Source organism: Cyphellophora attinorum (assembly GCF_001299255.1).
Source record: "Cyphellophora attinorum strain CBS 131958 chromosome Unknown Contig11, whole genome shotgun sequence".
NCBI classification, from domain to species: Eukaryota; Fungi; Ascomycota; class Eurotiomycetes; order Chaetothyriales; family Cyphellophoraceae; genus Cyphellophora; species Cyphellophora attinorum.
Window position 1 is genome coordinate 921,131 of NW_017253239.1, and position 24,642 is coordinate 945,772.

At 52.9% G+C, this 24,642-nt stretch overlaps 6 protein-coding genes across 6 annotated transcripts; 2 read left to right on the forward strand and 4 right to left on the reverse strand.

Moving 5' to 3' along the window:
- Window positions 1-1,073: 1,073 nt before the first annotated feature.
- AB675_10891 (Linalool dehydratase/isomerase) lies at window positions 1,074-2,799 on the reverse strand (the record flags this gene model as incomplete). Its single annotated transcript, XM_018139692.1, has 3 exons — window positions 1,074-1,866; window positions 1,918-2,102; window positions 2,149-2,799. The coding sequence occupies 3 exons, from the start codon at window positions 2,797-2,799 to the stop codon at window positions 1,074-1,076; spliced, it is 1,629 nt and encodes a 542-aa protein (XP_018000879.1).
- Window positions 2,800-4,034: 1,235 nt separating this feature from the next.
- AB675_10892 (Caffeine resistance protein 5) lies at window positions 4,035-5,794 on the reverse strand (the record flags this gene model as incomplete). The annotated part of the gene is made up of 3 exons (XM_018139693.1): window positions 4,035-4,228; window positions 4,252-4,300; window positions 4,349-5,794. The coding sequence occupies 3 exons, from the start codon at window positions 5,792-5,794 to the stop codon at window positions 4,035-4,037; spliced, it is 1,689 nt and encodes a 562-aa protein (XP_018000832.1).
- A 2,962-nt stretch (window positions 5,795-8,756) lies between these two features.
- On the forward strand, window positions 8,757-10,453 carry AB675_10893 (Choline transport protein; the record flags this gene model as incomplete). The annotated part of the gene is made up of 3 exons (XM_018139694.1): window positions 8,757-9,349; window positions 9,396-9,554; window positions 9,598-10,453. 3 exons carry the CDS (start codon window positions 8,757-8,759, stop codon window positions 10,451-10,453), a joined length of 1,608 nt encoding a protein of 535 aa, XP_018000781.1.
- Window positions 10,454-11,359: 906 nt separating this feature from the next.
- AB675_10894 (Polyamine transporter 4) lies at window positions 11,360-12,855 on the reverse strand (the record flags this gene model as incomplete). The annotated part of the gene is made up of 4 exons (XM_018139695.1): window positions 11,360-11,578; window positions 11,685-12,163; window positions 12,214-12,509; window positions 12,578-12,855. 4 exons carry the CDS (start codon window positions 12,853-12,855, stop codon window positions 11,360-11,362), a joined length of 1,272 nt encoding a protein of 423 aa, XP_018000598.1.
- Window positions 12,856-14,333: 1,478 nt separating this feature from the next.
- Window positions 14,334-15,892, forward strand: AB675_10895 (Isotrichodermin C-15 hydroxylase; the record flags this gene model as incomplete). Its single annotated transcript, XM_018139696.1, has 5 exons — window positions 14,334-14,501; window positions 14,551-14,701; window positions 14,754-14,813; window positions 14,867-15,142; window positions 15,195-15,892. The coding sequence occupies 5 exons, from the start codon at window positions 14,334-14,336 to the stop codon at window positions 15,890-15,892; spliced, it is 1,353 nt and encodes a 450-aa protein (XP_018000695.1).
- Window positions 15,893-22,030: 6,138 nt separating this feature from the next.
- Window positions 22,031-22,923, reverse strand: AB675_10897 (putative 4-coumarate--CoA ligase 1; the record flags this gene model as incomplete). The annotated part of the gene is made up of 3 exons (XM_018139697.1): window positions 22,031-22,349; window positions 22,416-22,605; window positions 22,662-22,923. The coding sequence occupies 3 exons, from the start codon at window positions 22,921-22,923 to the stop codon at window positions 22,031-22,033; spliced, it is 771 nt and encodes a 256-aa protein (XP_018000646.1).
- Between the last annotated feature and the right edge of the window lie 1,719 nt (window positions 22,924-24,642).

Sequence of the window (24,642 nt, forward strand, 5' to 3'; positions counted from 1 at the left end):
GGAAATGGATTGCTGACATAAGTCTCGCCACAACTGAGTCAGAAGGGCAGCAGTGGAATGATAACATGGTCCACTCCGTTGCAACATGCTGCCGTCGAAGCACGAAGGATCAAAAATCCTCCCGAGCTGATCTCGTCAACATGAAGGCGATTCTGTTCTCACCAGACCCGATGGTTGTGTCCCGATTCAAGTTGATTTTCCAGAGTGATTGCACGACGAGGACCAGCCATAGCCCTACGACAACACCCGAATGGCACATACTGTGTTGACGAGAGAGTCTGTCAGCTCTTTCAGCGCATGCATATATGCGCAAAGCCTCGAAAGGCAACCTGCACAAAAGCTCTGCGCCTGCTTTGTGCCTCTGGGTATAGTACTGCCTTCTTTGCGCGTTTTCGGTAGACGTGTCGAGTGGGGGGCTAGAGAGGAGCTCTAGGATGTCCATTGGTAGCTCATTTGCCAGGACACGCATCAGTCTGCACTCCGTAGGATGAAGATCTCAGGTAATTGGAGAGTGCTCAAGGGCCAGGCATCAGGAGATCAGGACCTGCCATCGTCCTGATTGCGTGCGCCATAGCTTCAACAGGATCAAGCTCGACTTGCGGGCCGCCGAATCTTGCGCAGAGGCAGAGGAACCAAACGAAGGTGGTCAGGCGTAGGTAATGCGCGAGCCAGAATCGCAGTCTGCTAACAAGAAGACGGACAAGATGGTGACGTCAGGGCTCAACGCGTACAACGAGCCGAGGCAATCGCGTTCGACGCGTGTTTTGCTTTGCAAATTTGCGGTCCTGCGCATCTGTTTGATCCAGTTCGTCTTCTACTCCTGTGCCACTTCCGACAGATACTGAAGCGGAAGCACTTGACGATTGTTGCGAAGGAGAGAAGGCTGCACACCTGTTCGGGATCTCGGCTTCGCTTTTGGCGGCCTCTCTTCACTGATCTTTGTCAAAAGGTCTAAGCTCAAGCTGTGGCAGACGAGCAGGCCCAGCGGACGAATGGCCCTGCAGGCCGAACGAAGAACAGACACAGCATAATGTGCCGAACCTGCTTCGATCTACGGTCAGTCGTTACAATGACTACCTGGAAGCGCTCTCAACGACGACATCGACCTCCTCTTGTCCCACATCGCACGTTAACGAGACCTCGCCGCCCTCATTCACGCTAGTCTGCTGCGACAATTTCCCACCAACGAAGACTGCCCAGTCTCCCTGTTGCAGATTCTTAACGGTGATATTCTGCGGTTTCGACGGACCCTGCCAACGCCGTATTGTCAATATCATAGCAGAATGATCTTCGTCCCAGATGGCGCGCAGGAAGTCTATGTCATCCGCGAACGTCGGCCCTTCGATGTATGGGCGACTGGCCAGCAGGTCTGATGTCCACGGTTTCTCCCACATCTTCTTCTGCCCGTCCTTGATGTTCAGTCTGGCGTAGCCGACTCCCGAATTACCAGAGTGCGGCTCGACGTGGGTAAGATTCCATTCCTCATCAGCCAAATGATCGTTGCGAGGATAGAACAATCCGCCATTCTCCCATGTGGGATTCAGCTTCTCGTCTAAGTACTGCAACAAGTCTGTCAACTCCTTGTCCTTCCCAAGCTCCGAGAGCATCATGGTAAACGTCCCCCAATTCAGTGTTTCGAATGGCATCCGAGGATTGACAACGTGGCATGATGGATCCTGTGCCTTCCTGAGAGTCTGTGGATCGTCCTTGTCAGCACCCTCGGACACCAGCTTGCGGAATGCGTTGGCGACGCGTGCCGGGTGCAGCTGCGTCTTGCCGTTGAAGTGGGTCAGCGAGCCCAGCGTGGATCGCTCATAGCCTTCATACACGAAGTCCGAGTTCCAGGAGTTCATGAAAGCATTAGCCCTTGACACAGTCAGCACATTCGATAGCTGGCTGCCAATTCGTGGATCTTACCACGCAGTGTGGGCCCCTTGCCGGGCTGGCATGGCAACGCCTTGCTTCAACGCGAAGAAGCTGCTGTACAGGCCGTCGTCTCGATTGATCATGCTTTTCCGGACCAGTGCGGCTTTGTACTTCGGTAAGACGTCGCCGATCACATTCGTGCCATTCCGGACGTCGTTGTACCGGACCGCAATTAGCTGTTTCGTTAGTCGTGTCTTATTTTCACCAAGCAGCGTCGCCTACCGGAAATTGATTGCAAACGACAAAGATAGCATTTGGCTCGCAGCACACCCCTGCCCAGTCGTTCTCCTCCATTTGCCGAAGAATGACATCCTGCAGTTTGCTCACCGAGTACGTGTACCGCTCCGGACCTAACCCGGTGAAGAGAGGATTCCAGTCAAAGACAATCGCATCATCCTTCTCATACAAGTCGTCATCGAACAGCATGGTGTACAAGCTCGTCATCAGCAGAAGATGGCCACTGTACATTATGTTCTCCTTCATGACCGGATCCGCCCACGGATCACGCAGCTTCGTCATGCTGGGGTCGAACATCTTGCTGCCATGACTGCTGAGAAACCAGTATGCCCAAACCTCCCGTCGAAGCATCTTTGCGATGATCTGCCGGAAGAGGGTGCGGAAAGGACCGCGAAGCGCAGGTAGTCGATGGTAGTGTGCGGCTCCGGCTGCGTATGTCATGGTGGCCAGTTGGTAACGAGCACTGTCGTCAAACTCCTGGAAGTACTCGGCAGTGTCGAAATGCTTCCATTCTCCATCGCGTTGAGCAGTCAGGTTGTGGAAGTGGCGCAAGTGCCCGGCTTGCTTATGGTCGAGCTTGGGATATGTCGAGACGTCGACGCACTGTCGCGGTGAAAATGCTGTAGTTGTGGCCATATCGGCGTGGTGACAAACACTTGCGCTAGCAGGAAGACCTCAGCGGACCATAAGTACAGTACTGGGCGGAGATCCGAGGATGTTATACTTTCGCATATTGCTTAACCTCTTTCGTGATGGCGGGGAACATTTCGGGCGCCCTGGGCGTGACCGAGGCTTCGTCCGACCACTCTGACTCGCTTCACCACGAGAAGGACGCCTAAAGCGAGGAGCGCAGCTGAATGAAGGATCCTCGTCTGCCGAAGAAGCAAGCCGACGTTGGACAGCCATGCTATGGACCTGTTCCTACAAAGCATCGGATCTTGCACGATGTCGTTAGATTAGTGAACGTGAGAATTTGCGAAAGCCGCCTGCGCGTCAAGCGGAATCGGCACTGGTCGCTCATGCTATTGCGCGACCATTCGAGTCTGTCCGGCCCGTGGAAATCATAGCTTGCAGCAGCGTGCAGGCCGTAAACAAGAGACATGATCCATCCAGGCTTCGAGGCACTGCCTCATAACGCTGAAATGGAAATATAAACGTTTCTAGCTTTCACCCGGCGTCCTTGACTATCTGGCGCAGGCACACGCTTTTCACATCATACCTGATCTTGAGATGTACTAGATTTCTGCCAGGGTGACATAGCTTCGCCTAAGGTCAAGGCACACGGCGAAGAGAGGCAGAAACGTTTGGTACGTGCATCGTAGCTCGGCCTCAAACTTGGAGGATGCTTGCAGTCATCCGGCTGGCGGAGTTTCGAAACCTTGGCAAGCCAAGCAAAGCAGCCAATGAGTGAGGGAGCTTCACGCCGAGCATCCGACGTGGTCGCGCCGTATTCGACTTCGCGGCACACAATCTCAATGGCGAACTCACACAGGTGCAAGCCTCATTTCACTGGCCTCCACACCAAGCACCAAGCTTGCGATACGCAAGGGCATCTCTGGCCGCAGTGAAGACTATACTCAAAGTCAAACGTCTACGCTGAAAGCATCTCGTCCCACGATACCCAGCAATGCTCCAGATCATTGCAAGCAAGCGGTGCTGATGATCTTTGTGTCTTGGGAATGGCGTTGCAGAACCACGCAGATAAATACATGATTGATTAGTTGCTTGGATTCTATTACACCTTCGAGCATCACCAACGCAATTACAGATCGCCCTGGTGGTCTATATCGAAACGCCGACGCTCAAAAACACATTCTATTGCACCTTTTCCGCCCACTCCTTGGCTATCCACCGTATCCTTGCCGGTCCTTTCAATCCTGTCGAGCGTTCTTGCTCCTCTTGCGGAGAGATGCTCCGTACTTGAAGAGCAAGAAAGGAATCGGAATGAAAGCAATGGACAAGAAGCCTAGCAGAGAGCTGGCCCATCCAACGCCAAGTTTCTTGTACATGGCGCTTGCGAATAGCGGGAAGCCTGCTCCGAACGACGATCGGATCAAATCATTACCTGCCAAAACGCTAGCAGCGTACTGTGGATAGCATCGCCCAGGTAGTTGAGGACAGCGTTGAACAGGAGGAACTGAGGCGTGTTAGCGACAAGCAGCACAGCGTATAGTTGAGAACTTACAGCGCCAATGGAGAAAAATGCTGTTCCAATGATCGGTACAATCCAATGAACGGACTCGCGGCTTGTCCATGCAAACCAGAACAAACAGATCGGAATACAGAACGCGCCGACAAATGCGGGAGGCAGGCGCCACTCGGGTGTCAATTCGCCTTTATCGTCAAACTTGGGCTCGGTATACTTGTGGAACCACCACAGGAATGGTGGCAGTACGACGAAGGCGCCCACGAGGATGCCGATAAATGCAAGACCTTCTGTGCCGAGCGAGAAGCCGTAGATCTCGACGAAGACGATGGGGAATGATTCGAACCAGATGTACAACAGGCCGTAAATGAGAGCGATATACATGTTGAGTGCGAAGCAGATTGGCTCCAAGAAACCAAGGGTGAATGGGCGAATGAGGACCATCCGGACGATCTCTTGATTAGTCATCTGTTCACCGATGAGCTCCGGTTCACAGATCAACTTGTCGTTGCCAGTCATTTTGCGAAGACGGCGAGTGCGTCGGTATAGAATGTTAGCCGACGAAGTCTCCGGCATAAGGAAGATCAGCACCACAAGCGCAAAGCCTGAGAGCCATGTCAATTCCCAAATGGTCCAAGTCCAGCCCTTAGCTTCAGCTGCGAATCCGCCAACGAGGGGACCCATGACAGGACCTAGAACTGCACCGATGCCCCAGACAGCAATGCCATACGTGCGTTTTGCGGGTGTGTACATATCTGCGATTGATGCACCGCCGGTTGCAAGAGATGGGCTGCCGACAAAGCCGGTAATGAAACGGAAGGCCAGAAGCATACCGAAGTTGACCGCTAGAGCGGTCGGCACTTGAAGGACGACGAAGAGGGCCAGCGTGCCGATGTAGATGGGGTTGCGGCCAATTTGAGGAATCTCCGACAATGGTGCCCAAATCATGGGACCAAGTGCGTAACCAAGTACGAAGAGTGTCAGGCCGAGAGTGGCGGCGACCTGGCTGACGCCAAAGACGCGGGTAACATCTTGGATGCCTGCTGTGTAGATGGCGGACCCGATGTAAACGGAGAATGTCAGGAAGCAGATGCAGAATGTGGCCCAGAACTTCTTGGGTATCGACCAGTTCTGCGGATTCTCCGGATCATCTGGCCCATACCAGTCGACCACATCGCCATCTCGTCCCTTCTCAGGATCGACTGCTGCACCGCTGGCAACATTGACGAGGGCATTTGGATCAGCGAGTGTCGAATTCGATGAGTTTGCAGAGCTATTCTGGAGCGGTTCTTGGGTTTCTGACTTCTCCGCAGCGGGAGTAGACTCAGTAGTTCCGGTTCTGGCAAGATTGGCGGATTTCTCTTTGTTGATGTATTTGTCGATGAGAGAGGAGTCGCGTTCCTCCGGGTATTTGAGAAATTTGCTACCCGTAGCAAGGCGCACTAGCTGGCCAGCAATTGAGTCGCGGATGAGATCTGGCACCATGGCTATGGTGGGTGTTCAGTAAAGTGGTTGAAGATTCTGGTCAAACCATTTTGCGGCGGCGGAAATATTTGTATATCTGTTGGCACGTCATGTCGCCCAAGGGACGGATGAACACCATCACGGTTGAACCTGCCGGGATTGAATTATTGCCATTCGCCGTCAATGAAAAACACTATGATGTGCGCCATCGACTTTCCCGATCGGATCGCAGCAAGGATTCAAGAAAGCGCGGAAGAATTTCGATGAGGATTGAGAGATCGATGACGATCCGTCGGGATTAAGCTTCAGAAGCGTGGCGAGCCTATTGGGCTGACAGAAGAGCCAAGCATTGTGCCTGACAGGGAGGCGCCGCAGTCAAGCTCCACTCGGCGTCACTGGCTTCGATCGTACCGAGTGATGATGTAGGGCTAAATTCGGAGCAGATAAGACTACGATCCGAATTGTTGTTGTGCGCAGTCCCCTACTTGTGTGTTTGAGCTGATGACTCATGTGATCAGTCGGCGTTGTGTAGTCTCTGCGCAGAATTCATCGAGAACTTTGTGCTCGTGCTGGTGCTCGTAATCCTTCCACTGATTGGAGATGCGTATGCCGCGCCTGCTTTGTTGCCGACTAGATCCGGATGACTGACTACAATTTACGCCGTTGACACCGGCTCAGTCCCGAACGGCTATGGTTGAATGGGCGGGTTTTCACATGTGTTGGATGAAACAGTTGCGCACATGCACAGCATAGGCGAGTTTTCGTGCAACAGTATCTGGTTACATACCGTAATCTGGAAGGTCGTGCCATCCGGTCATGATATCCGAGCTGACCATGATTTGGGTTCGATGGCTACCCGCGATTCCCGTTTGCAGTCTTGTACAAGTCTACTCTCATGGGGAAGGACAACCTGTTGACTGCCATGCTGTCGCTGTGGTATTGGCAGCCGGACTCTGTGCATAGCTCTTTGAGGAAGTCGCACTCCAGCAGCGGCTGACGGCTGATGTTGCACTCTGACCAAATGACTGACGGGCCAGCGTAAGACCTCGTGGAGCATCTTTGTGCTTCAATCCTCCTGTTGTGAGATCAGCGAGGTGAGACTTGCATGGCATATGTCTGATACAGCGGTTCCAGAGGCTTCGCGGTCGAATCAACCCTCGTCAGGCCATGCATCGATAGCCTTGCAACGCTCGAGGCGATGGGTACTCCCAACGATTTCGACGATTCAGGAGTGGGCGAGCTTGGCAAAGTGTCGATGTCTGGGTCGGAAAACATGGTGAAAGGGCTGTGGATGAGCCGGCAGTCAGTCCGACGCCTGAGTACATGACCGCAGCTTCCCGGGGCGCCGTGAGGTATGATTGCTGGCTCTCGCGTCCACATGGGCCGATAAAGACAGCGCAAATTGGTTCGAGCGCATGGCATGGCACGAGCTGTACGTCGTCCGATGTTCCGCTTGGACAACTTCCTAGGTGCTTGTTGAGTAGTGGTAGATCGCCGACGTTGTTCTTCGGCTTCTCACACGTCTTCGCTGTTCCTTCTGCTACCTGCTCGATCAGTGTGCTCGGGGTTAGTGCTCGGGTCAGGCTTGCTAGAGAGGCTCAGCGGGTAGCAATGGGCCGGGTCAAAGAGCTAGCCTGGTGACTAGAGTGCAAGCATGGCGGTGTACCTGGAGGGGCTTTCGGAAGCCTTCGTTTGAGCTCTGTACGCGTTTCCTGCGGGCCAGCGCTCGAAGCCGCGTTGGCGCTACAACGGGTCGGTTTGCACTCATGGGGGACCCAAAACTCAGGCAACCGCGTACTGGGGACGCAGGGCCGATATGCACCAAGAGCCGCTGCAAAGCGACAATGTCATTAGGGATCAGACAGCGCAGCGCACACATGTTGGTCGTTGATTGCGGTTGATAGCCTCGAGGCAGCCAACTTTCAGATTGTGGGTGGAAGGATCCGAGAGCTCCGTTGTCTACCAAGTGCAGCCGTTGTACACACTCTGCGAAAACCAGAAATGACAAAAGAGTACGATGACGGCGATCCTCTGGCTCCCACATTCGAGGTACCGACCCAGGCACCACTGTAGACACCAACACGCGGCAGTCAAAGTTCAAAGTCGCGTGTGGAGGTCGATGTTGATGCTGACGTTGACGAGGTTAGATGCGCAGGTGCTGCTAGCGGAAAGTCTTTGGCAATATGCTTAAGCCCAAGCCCCAAGTTTTCTTGCTTCCCCATTTTCAGGCCGCAAGGCACCCCCATCCTATCAGGCCTGCCCCATCACACGCCTAGGACCCGCCTGCATTCAAAAACTCTTCAACTTCCTCCACGACACACATTGACAGCTCGTTACATTGCTGACAGAAATGCGAGAGCATACTCGAAGCAGCGCCTTAACAACTTCAGTATCTGAAGACAACGTAGCGACGATAATGGCAAACCGCGATTGGCATGCGTTCGGCTAACGCGCGCCCGATGACACCTTCCGAAACGACTCCTACGCCGCCTACGATGAGATCGCGAAAGAGCAGCACCGATCAGCCGGCGAGATGCACGTCAGTGATTTACTCTCACGCCAGTCAAGCCGTCCTCGAGCTGCAGGCCTGCTATTTTCCGCGCTCGACGCGTCGACAGGCAACCTGAACAGCAGCGATCACGAATTCATTCAACGACCTCGACGCAGAGTGGCTTGACAGCTTGACGCGCCGTGCCTTGAGCATTCCCAAGCCCAACCGTTGAAGTGCCTCGTGCTTGCTGCACGCCTATCTGCTTCGCGGCAAGCGTACGAGGATCGTCGCTCGTCGATCTCCGACGGAAGAAATGCAGGGATTAAATGCCGAGCTCTTATCTCTGGGCAATGAGCATGGACGTTACAGCATCTCAATGTCAAGCAATCGCGCAACAGATATAATCATGCTTTGTCCTTTCGCTCTTGCGATCTCCTAGACCATGCGTCCTGTCGCTGTCTCTGGCTCTACTGAAGCACCTGTTCAGCCGCAATGTTCACCAAAAAGTCGGAGGGTAGCGTCCCCGAGAGTCGCGCTGACGACGTCAGTCAAGCAGAGGTTGCGGCACTGAACAAGCTGGGATACAATCAAGAGCTCAAGCGCGGTTTCAACCTTATTGGGATTATTGGCTTCTCTTTCGCGATTGTTACGTCTTGGTCGGCACTGGGAGGCGTCCTCATCATCGGTGTCACATCTGGCGGACCGCCTGTGATTGTTTGGTCATGGATCGCGATATGCGTGCTGACGCTTGCCGTGGCGTACAGTCTTGCGGAAATGTGCTCTGCGTACCCCGTGGCAGGAGGTCAGTATGCGTGGGTGGCATTGTTTGCTCCCAAAAGCATGCGACGGACGATGAGTTATGTCTGCGGATGGTTTCTGCTCATCGGAATTCTGGCCATGGGCGCGACTAGTCATTTCGTGACCGCGAACTTCATTCTCGGCCTTGCGACTCTCAACAACCCAAGCTTCGTCATTGAGCGCTGGCATACTGTCCTCGTTGGATGGGCAATCGCCGCGTCTACCCTGGTCTTCAACGTCTTCTTCACGCGTCTGCTCAATGCCACATCGCAGGGCTTCCTCATACTGTGAGTTCGGACACCACCATGGGTCTCTTAAGGCTGACGCTTGCAGTAACCTTTCGAGCTTTGTCATTGTTGTCGTCACGATCCTTGCGATGAACAATAACAAGAGTTCCGCGAGCTTCGTCTTCTCCGATTTCGTGAATCTGACAGGATTCTCCGATTCCTACGCAGCGATTCTGGGACTCTTGCAGGCCGCCTTCGGCATGTGGTATGTTGTTGGTCGCTGGATTGTGCTTCGCTAATAAATACAGTTGCTACGACAGCGCGAGCCGGATGACTGAAGAAATCAAGGATGCTCGGAAGCAAGCTCCTCGTGCCATCGTACTTTCGGTCTACATCGGATTCGTGACAGGCTTTGTGTTCTTGGTTGCCGCATGCTTTTGCATCGGTGACGTCGAAGCCGTCGCTACTGGGCCTACTGGCGTCCCATTGATCGAGATCTTCCGCTATTCCACTGGCGAAGCTGGGGCAAGTGGCCTTGCAGCTTTGATTGTGGTTGTCGGCTACGGCGCGTCCTATGGCCTCACAGCCACGGGAGGACGAGCGGTCTATGCCTTTGCACGCGATCACGGACTTCCCTTCTCCGCCTTCTTCTCGAAAGTCCGGACCAGCAATGCAACGCCGGTCAATGGCCTTTGCCTCACGGTTGCCGTCCAATGGGCACTGCTTGCAATATACTTCGGCGCCGTGCAAGGATTCAATACCGTCATTGCCATTGCGACAGAAGGCTTTTACGTTTCATATGCGCTGCCGCTGCTCGCTCGGCTTCTCTCTCTGATGACGTCGGAGCCAGTCCGATCAATCGGTGGAGAATACCATCTGGGCAAGTGGAGCATACCGCTTAACGCCATCGGCCTGGTGTATCTATTGTTTACGGTGATTACCTTCAACTTTCCGGGTCTGTCGCCGGTCACGGCCGACAACATGAACTACACGTCGGCTGCCGTGGGCGTCATCATGTTCATCGCGTTGATAACGTGGTTCACCACCGGTCGCCGGCATTTCAGAGGGCCGCAAAGTGGAGGTGTTGTCTTGGATGGGGAAAAATCCGAGATAGGCGTGAAGAATGGCGTAGGAGCTGGTGTGAATGAAGACCATGACAAGTAAGGGAGGCTGGAGCCTGTTAGCTGCTGATCCTCGGACATCCGGCCAACACATACTTGACATCGGGGATGACCCTACCGAGACGATCCTTCTTACAATGCATCGATTGTGCTCCCGCTGATGACTCTACGCTTCGGAAATAGTCGCGCCCCTGTCGACTGATAGGCACAGTGTACCAGCCTTGGTTGCACGATGGTAGGGCGCAGCACAGCACAGATTACGCAGGTAGGATACAGAACGAATAAGGGAACGATTGAAGGCTCATACAACAAAGATGAAATCCCTTATTACTAGGGTTCCCGGATTCGTGCGGCTTCAGCTGGTATATTGGTCGAGACCAATTACCCCGATTGAGGAGACCCTATCTTTGCCGTCCTCTTCTATTGTTCCCTCACGCACGACTCGTCTCGTACTGACTCCTCGCCCGCAATTGCCTGCCCCACTTCCAGAAAGCCCAAGGCAAGGGCAAAAGTGCCAGACTGATGAAGGCGAACACGCTCCCCGCCCATGTCGCACCTAGCCTTTCGTACATCGGGAGTACCAAATGTGGAGCGAAAGCGCTCATTAGGTAGCGAAGGAGGCCAACAGCGGCAAGGGAAGAGGCGGAGACACTGAGTGGGTAGATATGTGCCATCTGTTGGGACCTTTTAGTAACAGCGACGATACGAGATGAAGCGTCGCCCCAGGCGGAGAGGTTAGTATGATTAGGTGGGCGCCACCACTTACATATACGATGACAGTGAAATATATCATGACCATTGCAGCACCAAAGGCCGTGCCTGCAAGTACTGGCGCCATCCAATGGACCGAGGCTCTCGAAGTCCACGCAAACCTAGGACATCATGACGATAAGAATATTGTCTTTGCGGATGACATCCGGAAGAGGAGATTGGACCTTATAAGAGATACTCACCAAAACAAACTTGTCGGCAACAGGACGCTGCCAATCAGGGCAGGCCTCAACTGAGCTTCTGGAACCTCAGCGGTAGGGTCACCGGCGAGCGCGCGCTTCTTCACCGTGATGGCACACGCTATGTAGCCGATGATGCCCAATAAGAGACCCACCAAAATGCCGAGGAAGGCCAGAGAGACGGCTTTGGGTTGAAAATGAAAAATGGCTTCGAAGACCTGTCGAAGTAAGAAGTAGGTCAGTGTCCAGTGTTCTGGGCATGGGAGCCTGGGAGTGTGAAGAGATTGCGCACTGCGCGCGGCTGCCTTGTGGCAAGAGACTTACGTAGGGATAGCTGCCCAGGAAACTGATGAGGAGGAGGTAGGTGAAGCCGCCGTAGAAGGCAGGGAGGAGGACAAGTGGTTCAGTGAGTAGCATGTGGACTGGCCGGGTGAATGCGATGTGGAGGATGTGCATGGCAGCTTCTTTGCGCGGCCTTGTGTCTTGGAGTGCGATGCCTCGGCGTTTAGCACGCTTCATCAGGATCTGTGGTCCGTACGTTTCCCTTAAGAGGAAGGTAAGGATGAAGATGGGGGTGCCGACGAAAACGTTTACCCAGAGGCCATAGCGCCAGTCATTATGACGGTCGGATATGATGTAAGTAGCAGCGACAGGGCCTATGACCGGCCCGGTAAGCGGTGTCAATGTCGCAATGCAGGCTGCGAGGGCACCTAATTCTACCAGTGAGATTGAGCTCGAGTGTAATGACACGTGGGTCGTGGACTCACCGCCCTTCTTGATGTCCCAAATGTCTAGCACTGTACCTATTCCTTGTGTTACCGTAGGCTAGAAGCGTCTGAGTATCGCTACTCACCTCCAATAACAGACAATGCCCCGGATCCCAGTAACGCACCAAGGATACGACAGACAAGCAGGACACCAATATTCTTGGCAGACGCCGATCCGATGGTAAAAAGCAGTAACAGTGGTATCCCATAGCAGTAGAAAGGTCGTCGGCCGAACATCTCCGACAACGGAGCGATGGGCAATGGCCCGATGCCTAAGCCTAGTAGGTATAAAGATACCCCCAATGTTGTGACCTGATAGGTAGTACCGAAGTGCTCTTGAATGCCTGGAGTAGCCGGTACATAGGACGATAATGCCATCGTACTTGTCTGACAGTTAGAAGCTAGCCAGATGGGCTGACGACGGTATTGGAAAGTTAATCGCCGACTCACATGATTAATAGCTGAAGTGCTGGAATTGCTGTGCAGTATATCCTTTGCCATTGTGGCCAATTCCGTGGATTGTCTGGATCGACTTCGTCGTCCCAAACAAGATCGTCTGGTGTCACTGGCTCGCGTATCACATCGCATGGTTGCTCGAGCTTGCTTTGCGGGAAAACATATTCTTTGGCGGATACAATGAGTGCAGAACCAGGCCGGAGTTGATGGTTGATGGTGTAAGGCTTCAGTATGGCTGGCGCGGATCCGGTTAGGACATCATTTCCTGCCATATCAGTAGTGTGTCTGACGACGGCTCATGTCAGAGTGCTAGCATGTTGTAGTACGTAGCTTGGCTGGCTATGGCGAAGAGGTGATGATATGTTGGGAGCAATAATGCGTGGACTTCCAACGTATGCTCCATGCTTGAGTACAAAAGTACAGAGCTGCTCCGTTGTGCGAGACTTATTATCGGGACCACTAGAATATCTCCATAGACCCATCAGCGGTGAAGGAGACTTTGACGAAGGCTACAAGTACCCCTTTTAGGCTGGCATGCATGAACAACTCGCACAGCAGAAGGTTGATTGGGAAAAGACTTGCAGCCGTGGGGCTGCACTATGGAAGCTTGTGCTAAGTTTGGAGATAGAGCTCGGGCGCATGAGTTTGCGACCCTCTGCTTGGCTCCAGTACAACCACGCGTAAACGAGGTAGACCACTCAAAATCGGGCGCTAAGGTGGTTCTTCCATGCTCGCGCGATGTGTTTCCGAACCCTTTCATCGCAGTCACAACGGTATGTTCACAATGTTTCCAAGAATTGTTCGAGCAAGAGGAGTCAGACCAGTACCACCTTCTTCAGGCTGTCACCACCGAGTCATGCGCTACGGGAGCTCCTCTATTAGCCACTCTGCTCGCAACGACTCGTACATGAGAGTCATGGGCAAAGGCATACCACTGTTCCATGCAAATCTATAGATTATCGGTTGCGTACCTGCCACATGCCAAACTGATGAGATTGGGGCAGATTGTTGTTTGTGGTGGCTTGTGCGTAGAGACCTGAGATCGGTGCATGCGAGGGTCAAGCCTAGGCATGTGCCCCGAAAATGATGGCTATTTCGGTGGACTGCATACGCGTCCATATCGATGGAGATTACATTTGGACTAGTGTGGTGACTATCCAGGTGCTCGTTGATGTAGAACGTGGGAGTACAGGCCAGTTACTCGCACGCTGCTTCTCCAAAGTTCCCAGGCTTGTGAAACGAAGCTGAAAAAGAACAGCTCCTGCAAGGATGCGATATCAAGCTTTGGAGCCGCGGGTTTTGGAGGAATGTCGGAACAAGCTTTCTGAAGCTTTTCAAGACCGCCTTGGTACGTGCGTAGGGCGGTTGCATGAATGGCACTGCCATGTGGCTTGAAACGAGGCACAGGGCTGCGCATTCCGCCAATACAACCTCACTGCACATAGTAAGCCTTGCGGACAGTCCGTCCAAGGCCACAAAAGGTGTGAGCATGGTCTGTATGGCTTGCGGCTCCCCTATCGGGTGTCCTGACTTGGAAGCCAGTTCCGAAAGGTCCAGCGTAAACAACTCCCGCGTGTCTATACTGTGTACCCCAGTCACTTCGCCCTAGCATTCAGCATGTTTGAAACAGTTGTCTCCCGTCTGAGGTCTCAGCGCGGCTCAACTGTTGATAAGCATAACAACTGCTCGGATTCTCAGCCGTACACTGAGAGTCTCCCTTGTGCAACTGCTTCGACTGCCGGTGAACAACATGCTGTCTTCTCTGGCAGAAATCTGCTTCTTACAATCAACAAGGATCGAGACTGGTACGGACCAGTATGGTATACCCCTACATTTTTCACAGCGATACAACACCGGCCAAGTGAACCTCAGTGTTCGAAAAGCGATCTGCTCGTTGTTGGCAGCTGCCGTCACATACGTGAGACTTCTCCCTCGATCACTACCTGGGACACTAACCTAGTCGATAGGTTATTTTTCGATGCATATATAACTTACACTTTCACCCTCTCGCACGATATCCAGGCCCATGGCTGGCACGAGTCAGTCGTCTGTATGCTGCCTACTACAACTGGCGAGGTGATCCCCACCTGCAGATACATAAGTTACATGAGCAATATGGTGAGTACTCGGACTATGAGGCTGCGAGTTCCTCGACTGAGACGTTTGATAGGGCCATATGTCCGCTGGGTTCCCAATACGCTCCTTATGAACACCCCAGGTGCTTTACATGGTAATACGGTCCTATTCTTCCGCCATGGTCAACCAATCTTATACTACTATTAGACCTTTACCGAGTCACCGACAAGACCAAGAAACACTCTGGCTACTCCCTCCTCGCCTCGATCCCCAACACCATAAGTACGCACGACGAGGCTATTCACCGGCTAAGGAGAAAGTTCATCAGCAAAAGCCTTTCTCAGCAAGCCGTTCGCGAGCACGAGCCTACGATTATCGAAGCCGTCCATCGACTTTTGGCTTGTATATCCAGATCCACTCGGATACCTACTTCTCAAAGCTCCTTAAGTGGGTGGACACTTCCATTCAACATGGCGGACTGGCGTAAGTCTTACCAACCGGTCTCAAATGTCGTCCACCCGCCTGACCTCTTCAGTGGACTTTACAATGCTTGATGTCATGTGCAAAGTCGCGTTCGGTCTCGAATTCAACACCGTAGAGAATGCTGCCACCCAGGAAACCATCCGCTCCCTCATTGAAGACATCAAAACCACTCAGGTTCGGTCCATCGTTCTCTCCTATCTCCCGGTTCTCCAGACACTGAACTTCGACCGGCTACTCTTCACTAAGGAGTGCCTTGCCGGTCTTCGCTTTGTGGCCTTCGTCAACAATATTGTCAAAGCCCGACTCGCTCCGAATTCATCCGAAACCCTGTGTTCCGACATACTCGGCGGCCTGATGACCACACCCGACCCTCTGACCAACAAGAAACGCACTCGAGGAAGTCTGATCTCCGAAAGCGCCATGCTAATCATAGCGGGCGCCGACACCTCAGCGACAACCCTGTCAGCGCTCCTCTTCTATCTTGCTCGCAATCCCAACGCCTACAGAAAGCTGGCCACGGAGCTCCGCACTGTTTTCCCGGATACAACTTGCGTCTCACTCGGCACTAGTCTTTCCTCCTGCGCCTATCTTCGCGCCTGCATCGACGAGACACTTCGTATGACTCCTCCCGTTGGCTCAATCCTCCCGCGCGAGATACTTCCCGGCGGCGCCGTTGTCGACGGCATTTTCCTTCCTGAAGGCACCAGCGTCGGCACTGGTGTCTACGCCATCCAGCATCACGCCGCCTGATTGATCCATTTGTATGGAGACCGGAGCGATGGCTAGAAGAAGACACCACAGTGGTCAAAGCATATTTTAACGCTTGGTCGGCGGGGCTGACCGCTTGTGCGGGCCAGCATCTCGCGAAGGCGGAGATGATGCTGACCATGGCACTTTTAATGGCAGAATTTGATTTCCGAAAGAGCGATGTCGGTAGTGACGAGGAGAGGACTCTGGGCGAAGGGGGATGGAGCGGCTGCAGCGAACAGAGACGCCGTAGTGAGGAGTATCAGCTTTGGGACCATGTGACCTCTGCGAAGAAGGGCCCGATGATTCAGTTCACAGAGAGGGACAGAAGTGTGCTGGTGTAGTGCGTGATGTTGGAGGTGACGATTTCTTGATATCCATTATTTCATAGCCTGCATAGTAAGCCTTTTCTGCCTTGAATTACAGAAAAGCCACAAGCTTACCGGTACAGAACACCACTCGTAGACAGTCCAGGAACATCGGGAACCACGATCTAGAATGAGAACTCCCGAGGCCTAGATTTCGCAATTCTGTCGTTATCTCTAGACTCTATCTGCCCCAAGTCTTTGCGCTCTCCTTGCTTACATGTCTCATCCCAAGAAGGGAACCCATGCCCACACGTCTTCGTACTCTCCCAACACCGATCCACCGGCAGGCTCAAACAAGTCATGCAACCCGCCCGCCTCCTTCGCCGTCGCTTCTACCACCTTCAAGCCCCTAAGCCTTTCCATCTCCACCTGTTCTGTGTCCCACATGCCATCCGTTCTCGCTTCTGATTTGTCACAGCCCAGAAGGCCAGCCTGTTTGACAATCACCTCTGGTCTCACCGTCACCCTTCCATTCTTAAACACACATCGCGACAACGCGCTCGCTAAGAGCGCCTTATCTGACTGCGGCGTTGCATCTCTTTCTATGCCCGTCCACCTTCTCTGGCCCGCTTTCCGCGGCTGCAAGACCCAGCCACGTCTCGGGACATTGTCAGCACGTACAAAGTGCGAAACAAAGTGCATCCACTTATCGTCCCACGTGAGAACGCGTGTCCAGATCTCGTAAGGTTGATAAGGCTTAATCTCACGCTTGAAGGTGCATGAGACTCCGCCGAGGATCACTTGGAGCATGCCACGGCGATGTGTGTTTGTGTGAGCGTCAACGACGCTGTGGTGATCATTACTAGTAGAAGCCTCAGCAGAAGCCTCGCCGAGACTGCTGGGACTTGGGCCGAAGCGGACCACGGGAAGGAAAAGCGCCATGATTAAATGCCACCGCGCAATGTCGACGTCGCTGATGTAGGTGGCATTATTCTTGTGCAGGTACAGGTCGGTTTCGAGGAGTGGCGAGCGTGTACGCATTAGCAGCGGCCGGAAGATGGTGACCTCCGGTGTGCTTTGCGGAGAGCGCCAGGAGCGGAATTGCCAGAGGAAACTGAGAAGGCGAAACTGGTTGGTGAACCAGATCGATGAGTTTGTGTAGACTGAATAAAGATTGGGTGGACGACGATCAGCATAGAGGCTGCGGAGAAGGAGTACTTACGTTCCATACCATGGGCAGGCTCTTGAGGTTCGTGAGTACGAAGATCGCCAGAAAGAGTAAGGGAACAAAGATGCTTGGGGCGGCCATGGAGCGTGTCCCAAACTGTGGGAGTTCTGATGAATTGTAGTCCATGCTCCGTCGCGGAGTGGGAAATATTGCAAGAATAATTCAACAGCAGAAGCCGGACAAATCGATCGCTGCGTACGTCTGGCGAGGGTGTCAATTATAAGCAATAGTTCTGACGGCGTGTACAAGTCGAGATCCCATAGGCGTTGCAGAGGCTTGACGTCATCACACAAGGTCCTACGTACAGCAGCAACTTCCTGCTTGCCTCTCAATTCGCTTCCCGGGCTCAATGCCTAAGTCGGCTTGTCGGTCATGGTTCTATCTCGAAGCTGAGGTTCTGTGACTGTCAAAATAGCGACTTCCTTGAGCAGCAGTATATGAAGGTGCACTTGCACCGGCCGGGCGGACTCGGAAATTGAAGGGCATGGCTTGAGCCTCGGCCAACCCTCGGACTTCAAGGCAGAGGCATCGGCTAGTCAAAGCCCGACCAGTTCGACGCACAACCTGAGACGAGGGTACCAATCGCCCACATCGACGACGTGGCCCGCAACGAAATCCTGGCACGATTTTCAATGCCAGTCTGCGCGTTGTAATGCCGATGATGCGCTGTACCGGAACTCAGTGTCTTCATGAGCTCCATTTTCGAGCGAGGGGCGTGCAAAGTAGAATGGCAGCACAGCAGCATGATAGCACGTGATTGTGGCGTACTGAATGCTCTGAAATCCCTTCGGACGCGAGATCGGCTTTTCGCTGGTCGAAAGAGAGGGCCTTTTGGCCTTTTTGAAGGGAATGTCAACCTGTGGTTCCACGAAACAGTAGATATTGCCCCGTTCTTGAACGCAGGCGAGAATCTCGTAACGGTCACAGCATTACTTCTATTTCATGAACTCAGCTATATGGCGAATGTCCGTAGTGATATCTCAACGGAGGCTCCAACCTTGCACCTGAGGTCGTAAGATGTACCTACGTATGAGTGGCGGGAGTGAACCCAGACACCGTCGAGTTGGATGATTAACCTGAGAGTGAATTTCTGCGCTGCTACAGACACCTTACCGGCAGCGTTCTACGATCGTTCATCAGGTTGCCGGCCAAGTTGGATAGAATCTGTCCCCATATGCCTGAGAGCACGATGGAGCTACTTCCACGCCAGGCCTCACCACCTCGTATCTCCAGGTCCTCGTTTACACAGTTACACGATGTTGAGGGCAACATACCACCCTTTACATGACATATATCCCTCCAATGTGACGTATCTGTGCGCACTGACAATTTCTACCGCAGAAGGTAATCTTAAGAGATCCACTGTGAATCAACAAAAAGCACTCGTTATGTTTGTCCACTGACATTTTATGCCATGAAGGGCTGCGAAAATGATTGGTGCAGTGGACTATAACGGATCCTCCGTCCAGCCCGACCAGAGATCATCCGTGTAATTGAACGGTAATCGTAGTGCTTCGAGGCTTGTAGTCATCCCAGTATCGTTCTCTAGAGGCACACCTCCAGCGCCAGCCTCGGAGGGATCCCAAATGGTGTTGGCGTTGTTATTGTTGATAGTGCTGAGGTTCCCAAAACCCATCTCGAAGGGAAAGTCATCCGTTATCAGTGGCCATAGGTCTTCCACTTCATCAGGGCGATGACTGTGGTTGGCTGGCCGCTGTGTATGTTTTCCAGTACTTGAGGAGATCATTGGTCCTCGATCCTGACTCTTTGACCGATCTTGATGGTCTTGCGATATTCTGTGAATTTCGCCGCTTCGTAGGCTTGACGGGCCAGCTTGTGATGTTGTGAAGCGGTCTGCAGTACTTAAACTACGTGGCAGGGCCTCATACGCACGTCTTGTGGTTAGATCTTCACTTTGTCCCTGAGACAGCCTTGAGGCTGCTGCAACGCAATCATAAAACGGGACATTTCTGTCAATGTCGTTATTGCTACTAAATCCATTGTTGATGGCCCGATCGAGTTGCAGCACATTGCCTCTATTATACCGGAGCGACTGATTGCCGTGCGATGGGGAAGGAAAGCTGGACAGAATTTCTTCCGCCCGCCATCCAAGGATTTTTGTTGCCGCATTGGTGAAGCGCTGGACAGAGCGTGCTGTCTTTCCAGACACCCATGTTTTGCGACAAAACGTTCGCATCATCCGTGTTGCAATACGGACGGACTCCTCATAGGTCTGCCGTAGTGGTGCGTCGCGTGCAATAATTCCCAAAACCACTGACGCGGCAGATAGCAAGTACTGAAGAAATGGGAAATGATAGAGCTGTTGCGAGTGAAAGGTGGTCGAGTATATGCTGATAATCTCGTTTGCGAGGACTAGAGCTCTTGATGTGGCATCGACAAAGCTCGCGGATTCTGAATCTTGTTTGAATGGGCGATAGAGCAGCACTCGCAGCCACAACGAACGCTGAAATGTCAGCGTTTAGCACAGAGGTGACCAGCTGACGAAGACAGTAGAGGAAAGGCAACTTGGCTGCAGGGGTTGTACTTACGACCTGCAACAACACACACTGTCGAACTTCCCACGCGTTACCTGTCTGCGTGACATGGCCGTCCCAGCGCAGACCGCTTGGGAGCTGGCGGTTCCAGGAAGTTAGATGCTCCTCCAAAGACTTGAGCACCCAGGGTGCGCATATGTGTCTAGAGGCTTCAGCGTTGTATCGGGCGTCCCAGACCTTACCTGCGAGACAGGCAAGTTTGACCATAGCTTTCATGTACCCAATCGGACTTGTCTGCGCCGCTCTTGTGGTCTCCTCGGTCTCAGCATCGGCTTTACAGATAGCGTTATTGGCGTCCGCGTGAGCACTGAGAAAATCATCCGATATGTCGAAGGGCAATGCTATATCAAAGTTGTGATCCTGGATCAGAAATGGGCGTCCACTGTCCAAGGCAAGACGACGATCGAGTATGTATAGTGTGTACCACAAGCGTCGCACTTCCTCGGCCTGATAAAAGGTCATGGGCCCAAGAGTTCTTTCTCGGTGTAAACCCAAGCATTGCGCCTCAACAACGGCAACTCCTGCCATTTTCTGGGCCAAAGGAATTGCCTCGAGGCGGACAAGGTACCAAATCTGCGACGTAAAAAGTAAGCCACGACACGAAAAGGACTTACTTGGAACGCCATACCATGAGTGTCCACGTTTGCAGGGTCAATATAGTAGTCCCTGTGTCCCGGGTAGCGTCTAGCAAAACTGTGACCATCGAAGTGGCGGCGGTGTAGAATTTCCAGCCTGCCGACTTGGAACCTTCAGAGTCCGGGATTCGCACAGAATGGGTGCAGCGACCCAGTGCGAGACATATCAACACCTGTGGCAATCTGTCCTCTCCGCGCAGTACGTCTCCTTCCACTACGTGCGGCTCGTTATCCATGGTAGACCACATCCTCGTGTAAGCGGATTCGAGTGCAGCGACCGGAATGAATGCGAATAGGGGATAAACGTAGTCGCGAAATTCGTTGAACAGACGGTCCCACTCTAGACGATTTGGCTGCAAATCATGTTGCTGGAAACAGCGAAGTAGTTTCAGTCTGGAAGAGGTGGGTTCATGTGCATTCGAGGCCGGCAATGAAGAGGGACCACGAGACTCCCTAGCAGCCGGCGGCGTCCGCTGCCGGTTGTCAATGCTCCGCTCGACCTGCTGCAAGGTGTACTCAATGGAAATCTCGCCATAGGCACGTTCCTGTTGGTCCTGTCGAGTTTCACCCAGACCCTCGTGATTGAGATCATCACCAGGGACATCGGGCCGTGGTCCGCTGGATGGTGACCCGGAAGGACTCCGCTCGGACGGCCTCGCAACCTGATTTGCAAGCAGTGAGATTTGGTCCTGCAGTTCCTCAATTCTGTCGAGAACCAGTTGAGAGGCTGCAAGGTCGTTGATCGGACGCGAGTCCCGGCTCGGACTCGAAGCCCTGACTCTGGCTGCGGGAATTCGCGGTCGCCTCTGATTGACACTGGCTACAGGTTGTCCGTCGTGACGTTCAGTCAGTCGTCGACGGATGCACTGACGGCCCTTCGACGAGCACGGATGACAAGGCTCCTGTCCATCGCACTGTTACTGAATTAGTTCCGTAATTGGCTAGGGTCCATGCTGCACGGGACTGACCTTGATCTTCCGTCGTTGACAGAATTCGCTGTACAATTATCAGATATCAAATCAACGGCGCTTTATTCCAAGAGTATGGCTCACCACGCATTCGAAGCGTACTTTGAACGCTTAGGTCTTGGCTCTGCAGAGTCTCGGGATTCCATTCCTTGTTGTTTAGCGGACGTGTTGTTACAGGAACAGGGAGAGCGGAATTTAGCGATGAAGGAAGAGCTTTCGAATTTGCCAGGTGCACACGCGGGGAAACCTTAATTTCAAGTTCCGGTCGACCGCACCTGCAGTCTGCCCAGGTGCGGGGTGCAGGCGTCCTTAGTAGGCTGGTTCCCCATATTCCGTTGGCGCAATCGGCGACGCTCAATCCTTCGACTCGGTTCTTGCACGAATACCAAGGTCGAAAAGCCGATTACACTTTCATCAAGAAATTACCGCTCGATGGACTCTAACATGCTACAGCTTCGCTTGGTTCAGCAGCGGTTCCGAGCTCGGGAGGAGCCTTCGGAGCACTTTGCCAGAGGGATTGCGTGGAATCTCACTGATAAAGTGCAGACCGCCTACAATTCTTTTGTAAGGAGCCACCTTCTCTCGGATCGTCCTCTGGAGCTCTTCTACAAGCGAGCGCTGTCGATCCTGGGCAATGTTGCTCACAAGAAACCCGATCGGTACCTCGCTGGCAATATCGTCCCGGTAGACGCCCTTCACAGCCGCATCCAAGATCTCCGGATGCGACAATAGGATAGCTTCAAGTTCCGCTGGAGCGACTTGATGACTGAAGTAGGTCAGATCAGCTTCAAGTTTCCGGGTTGAAAAGGCCAGATGACTGTGGATAACCTACCCCTTTACTTTAATCATCTCCTTCGCTCGGTCCACAAGGAAGACGAAGCCATCGCGATCAACGTAGCCAATGTCACCAGTGCGAAAGAACCCGTTCAGACTCGAAGAAGATGCATCGATCTGTCCTAGATACCCTTGCATGATGTTTGGTCCGCGCAGGCAGATTTCGCCGCTCTGCAACGTGGCACATTCTGTCCAGGATTCAATATTACTTTGACAGAAGGCTATGGCAGTTTTGGGATCGTACCTTTGTTATCTTCGTCAACCACAACCATCTCAAGGCCTGGCAGTAGCTTTCCAATGCTGCCAATCCTGGAGAGCTGAGCGATGGTTTGTGTGATTGCACTTGGGCTTGCCTCGGTCATCCCATACCACTGCGTGATAGGGCACCCGACAAGGTCCTCGACTTGCGTCGCCAACTCGCTTTTCAGTGGCGCTGCTGCGTTGAAGAGACATTTGAGCGATGAAAAGTCGGACGTTCTGCTGAGTGGATCTTTTAGCATTTGCATAGCCAAGGTCGGTACGATGTTCAAATGTGTGACTGCAACGCCGTCAGCTTGTTTTCCATCGATACTGGCGTTCAGTCAAAACTCTACTTCTGTCTCTGTGAATGGACCTCAAGAGTCCTGGGAAGTCGAAGCGCGGAAAGATGACACTTGTATGTCCCTGGCAGAGATCTTATCAGTCCGAATGTCGCCGCACATAAAGTCTTACACACCTGCAGCACGAATTGGCATGCAAAGACTCCCAAGCCTAATATGTGCGAGAACGGAAAGACCAACGCAAACACGGGGTTAGGACCATAGTCAGAGCTAAGTGTCTGATGATGCTGGAAAGTATTTGCGACAATGTTGCGGTGACTAAGCATGACACCCTTGAAAGTCCCCGTCGTGCCAGAGCTGAATGAGATGAACGCAGTCGCATTTGCACTTATCGAAGGACTTCTCGGGCCTGGAGTCGATCGAACTGAGCTTTGTACCTGGCGATCGATGTCGTCCAGAGAGATACAGAAGGGTACGTCGCGGATCTGATCAAGAGCGGCCTCCAATCTCGCTCTCAGAGGCGTTTGTACGAGGATATAGGTGGGCCTTGCTAGACTGAGAGCATGCCTCACTTCCTTCACTCACGGGTCAATTCGTGTCAGTCAAAAGAAGCCGAATCAGAGCGGTGGTGTTCAAGCGTACTTCTAATGTATAGAGTGGGTTCAAGGTCGACAGAGTCGCTCCACAAGCAAGAACCCCGTGAACGTACAAGGGATAATGGACCTGGAGCGCCGAACTGTTAGTGACCGAGTTTGGATAGCCTCGACATAAGCTACAAGCGCACACTGACCGTGTTAGCCGCGAAAAGACAAATAGTCGTTCCCGCTTTGACGTCTTGCCGCGTACGCAGCCATGAAGCGAGACGTTCGACTGCTTTTCGGAGCGAGCCATATGTGTAAGCAACATCTCCTGAAGGGCCATCGATAATGGCTGGGTACCAGGCAGGCCTTCCATGTAGGTTGTGATGAAGCAGTATCTCGGGTATAGAGGCGTCTGCCGGATACCTCAAGGGCTCGGCTTTCCTGGACTGCATTGAGTACTGGTAGAAGTCTGTACCTCGAAGACACAGCGCCACATATTAACATTATGTTAGCGAGGAGAGACGGAAATTCTTTGTCAACTTAAATTCCGCTCTTGTCCGTTCCCACGCCTGCAGCCAATGCAGATGATAACCTGCCTAACCTCCCGCTGCCCCGATATATGCCAGCTTTGCTGTACTGGCTAGCACTCTTCCGACGACAGGACTCGGGCTCACAGACCTTCAACATGTTGCAAGATTTCACACTGGCAGCGACACAAAATGCTCTGCTTATCGCTGGCACCATATTTGTCCTTGTAGCAGTGAAGCTGCTTCACAATAGATATGGGCAAGGACTCAATTCCGTCCCAGGTCCAACAATTGCATCCTTATCGAATCTCTGGCGATTACAAGTTGTGAGCAAGAGGCGACCCGAGCTCGTTCACGCTGAGCTACAACATCGATATGGAGATCTTGTAAGACTAGGACCACGAAATGTCCTTGTCAATAGCCCTGAAGCGATTCCCGTGATCTACGGACTAAAATCTGGCTATGTCAAGTCCGATTTCTATCCCGTTCAGCAGAATATATCCAAAGGCCGACCTCTTGAAAGCCTCTTCAACACAACGGACGAGAAGTATCATGCAAAGCTACGAAGGAGCGTCTCC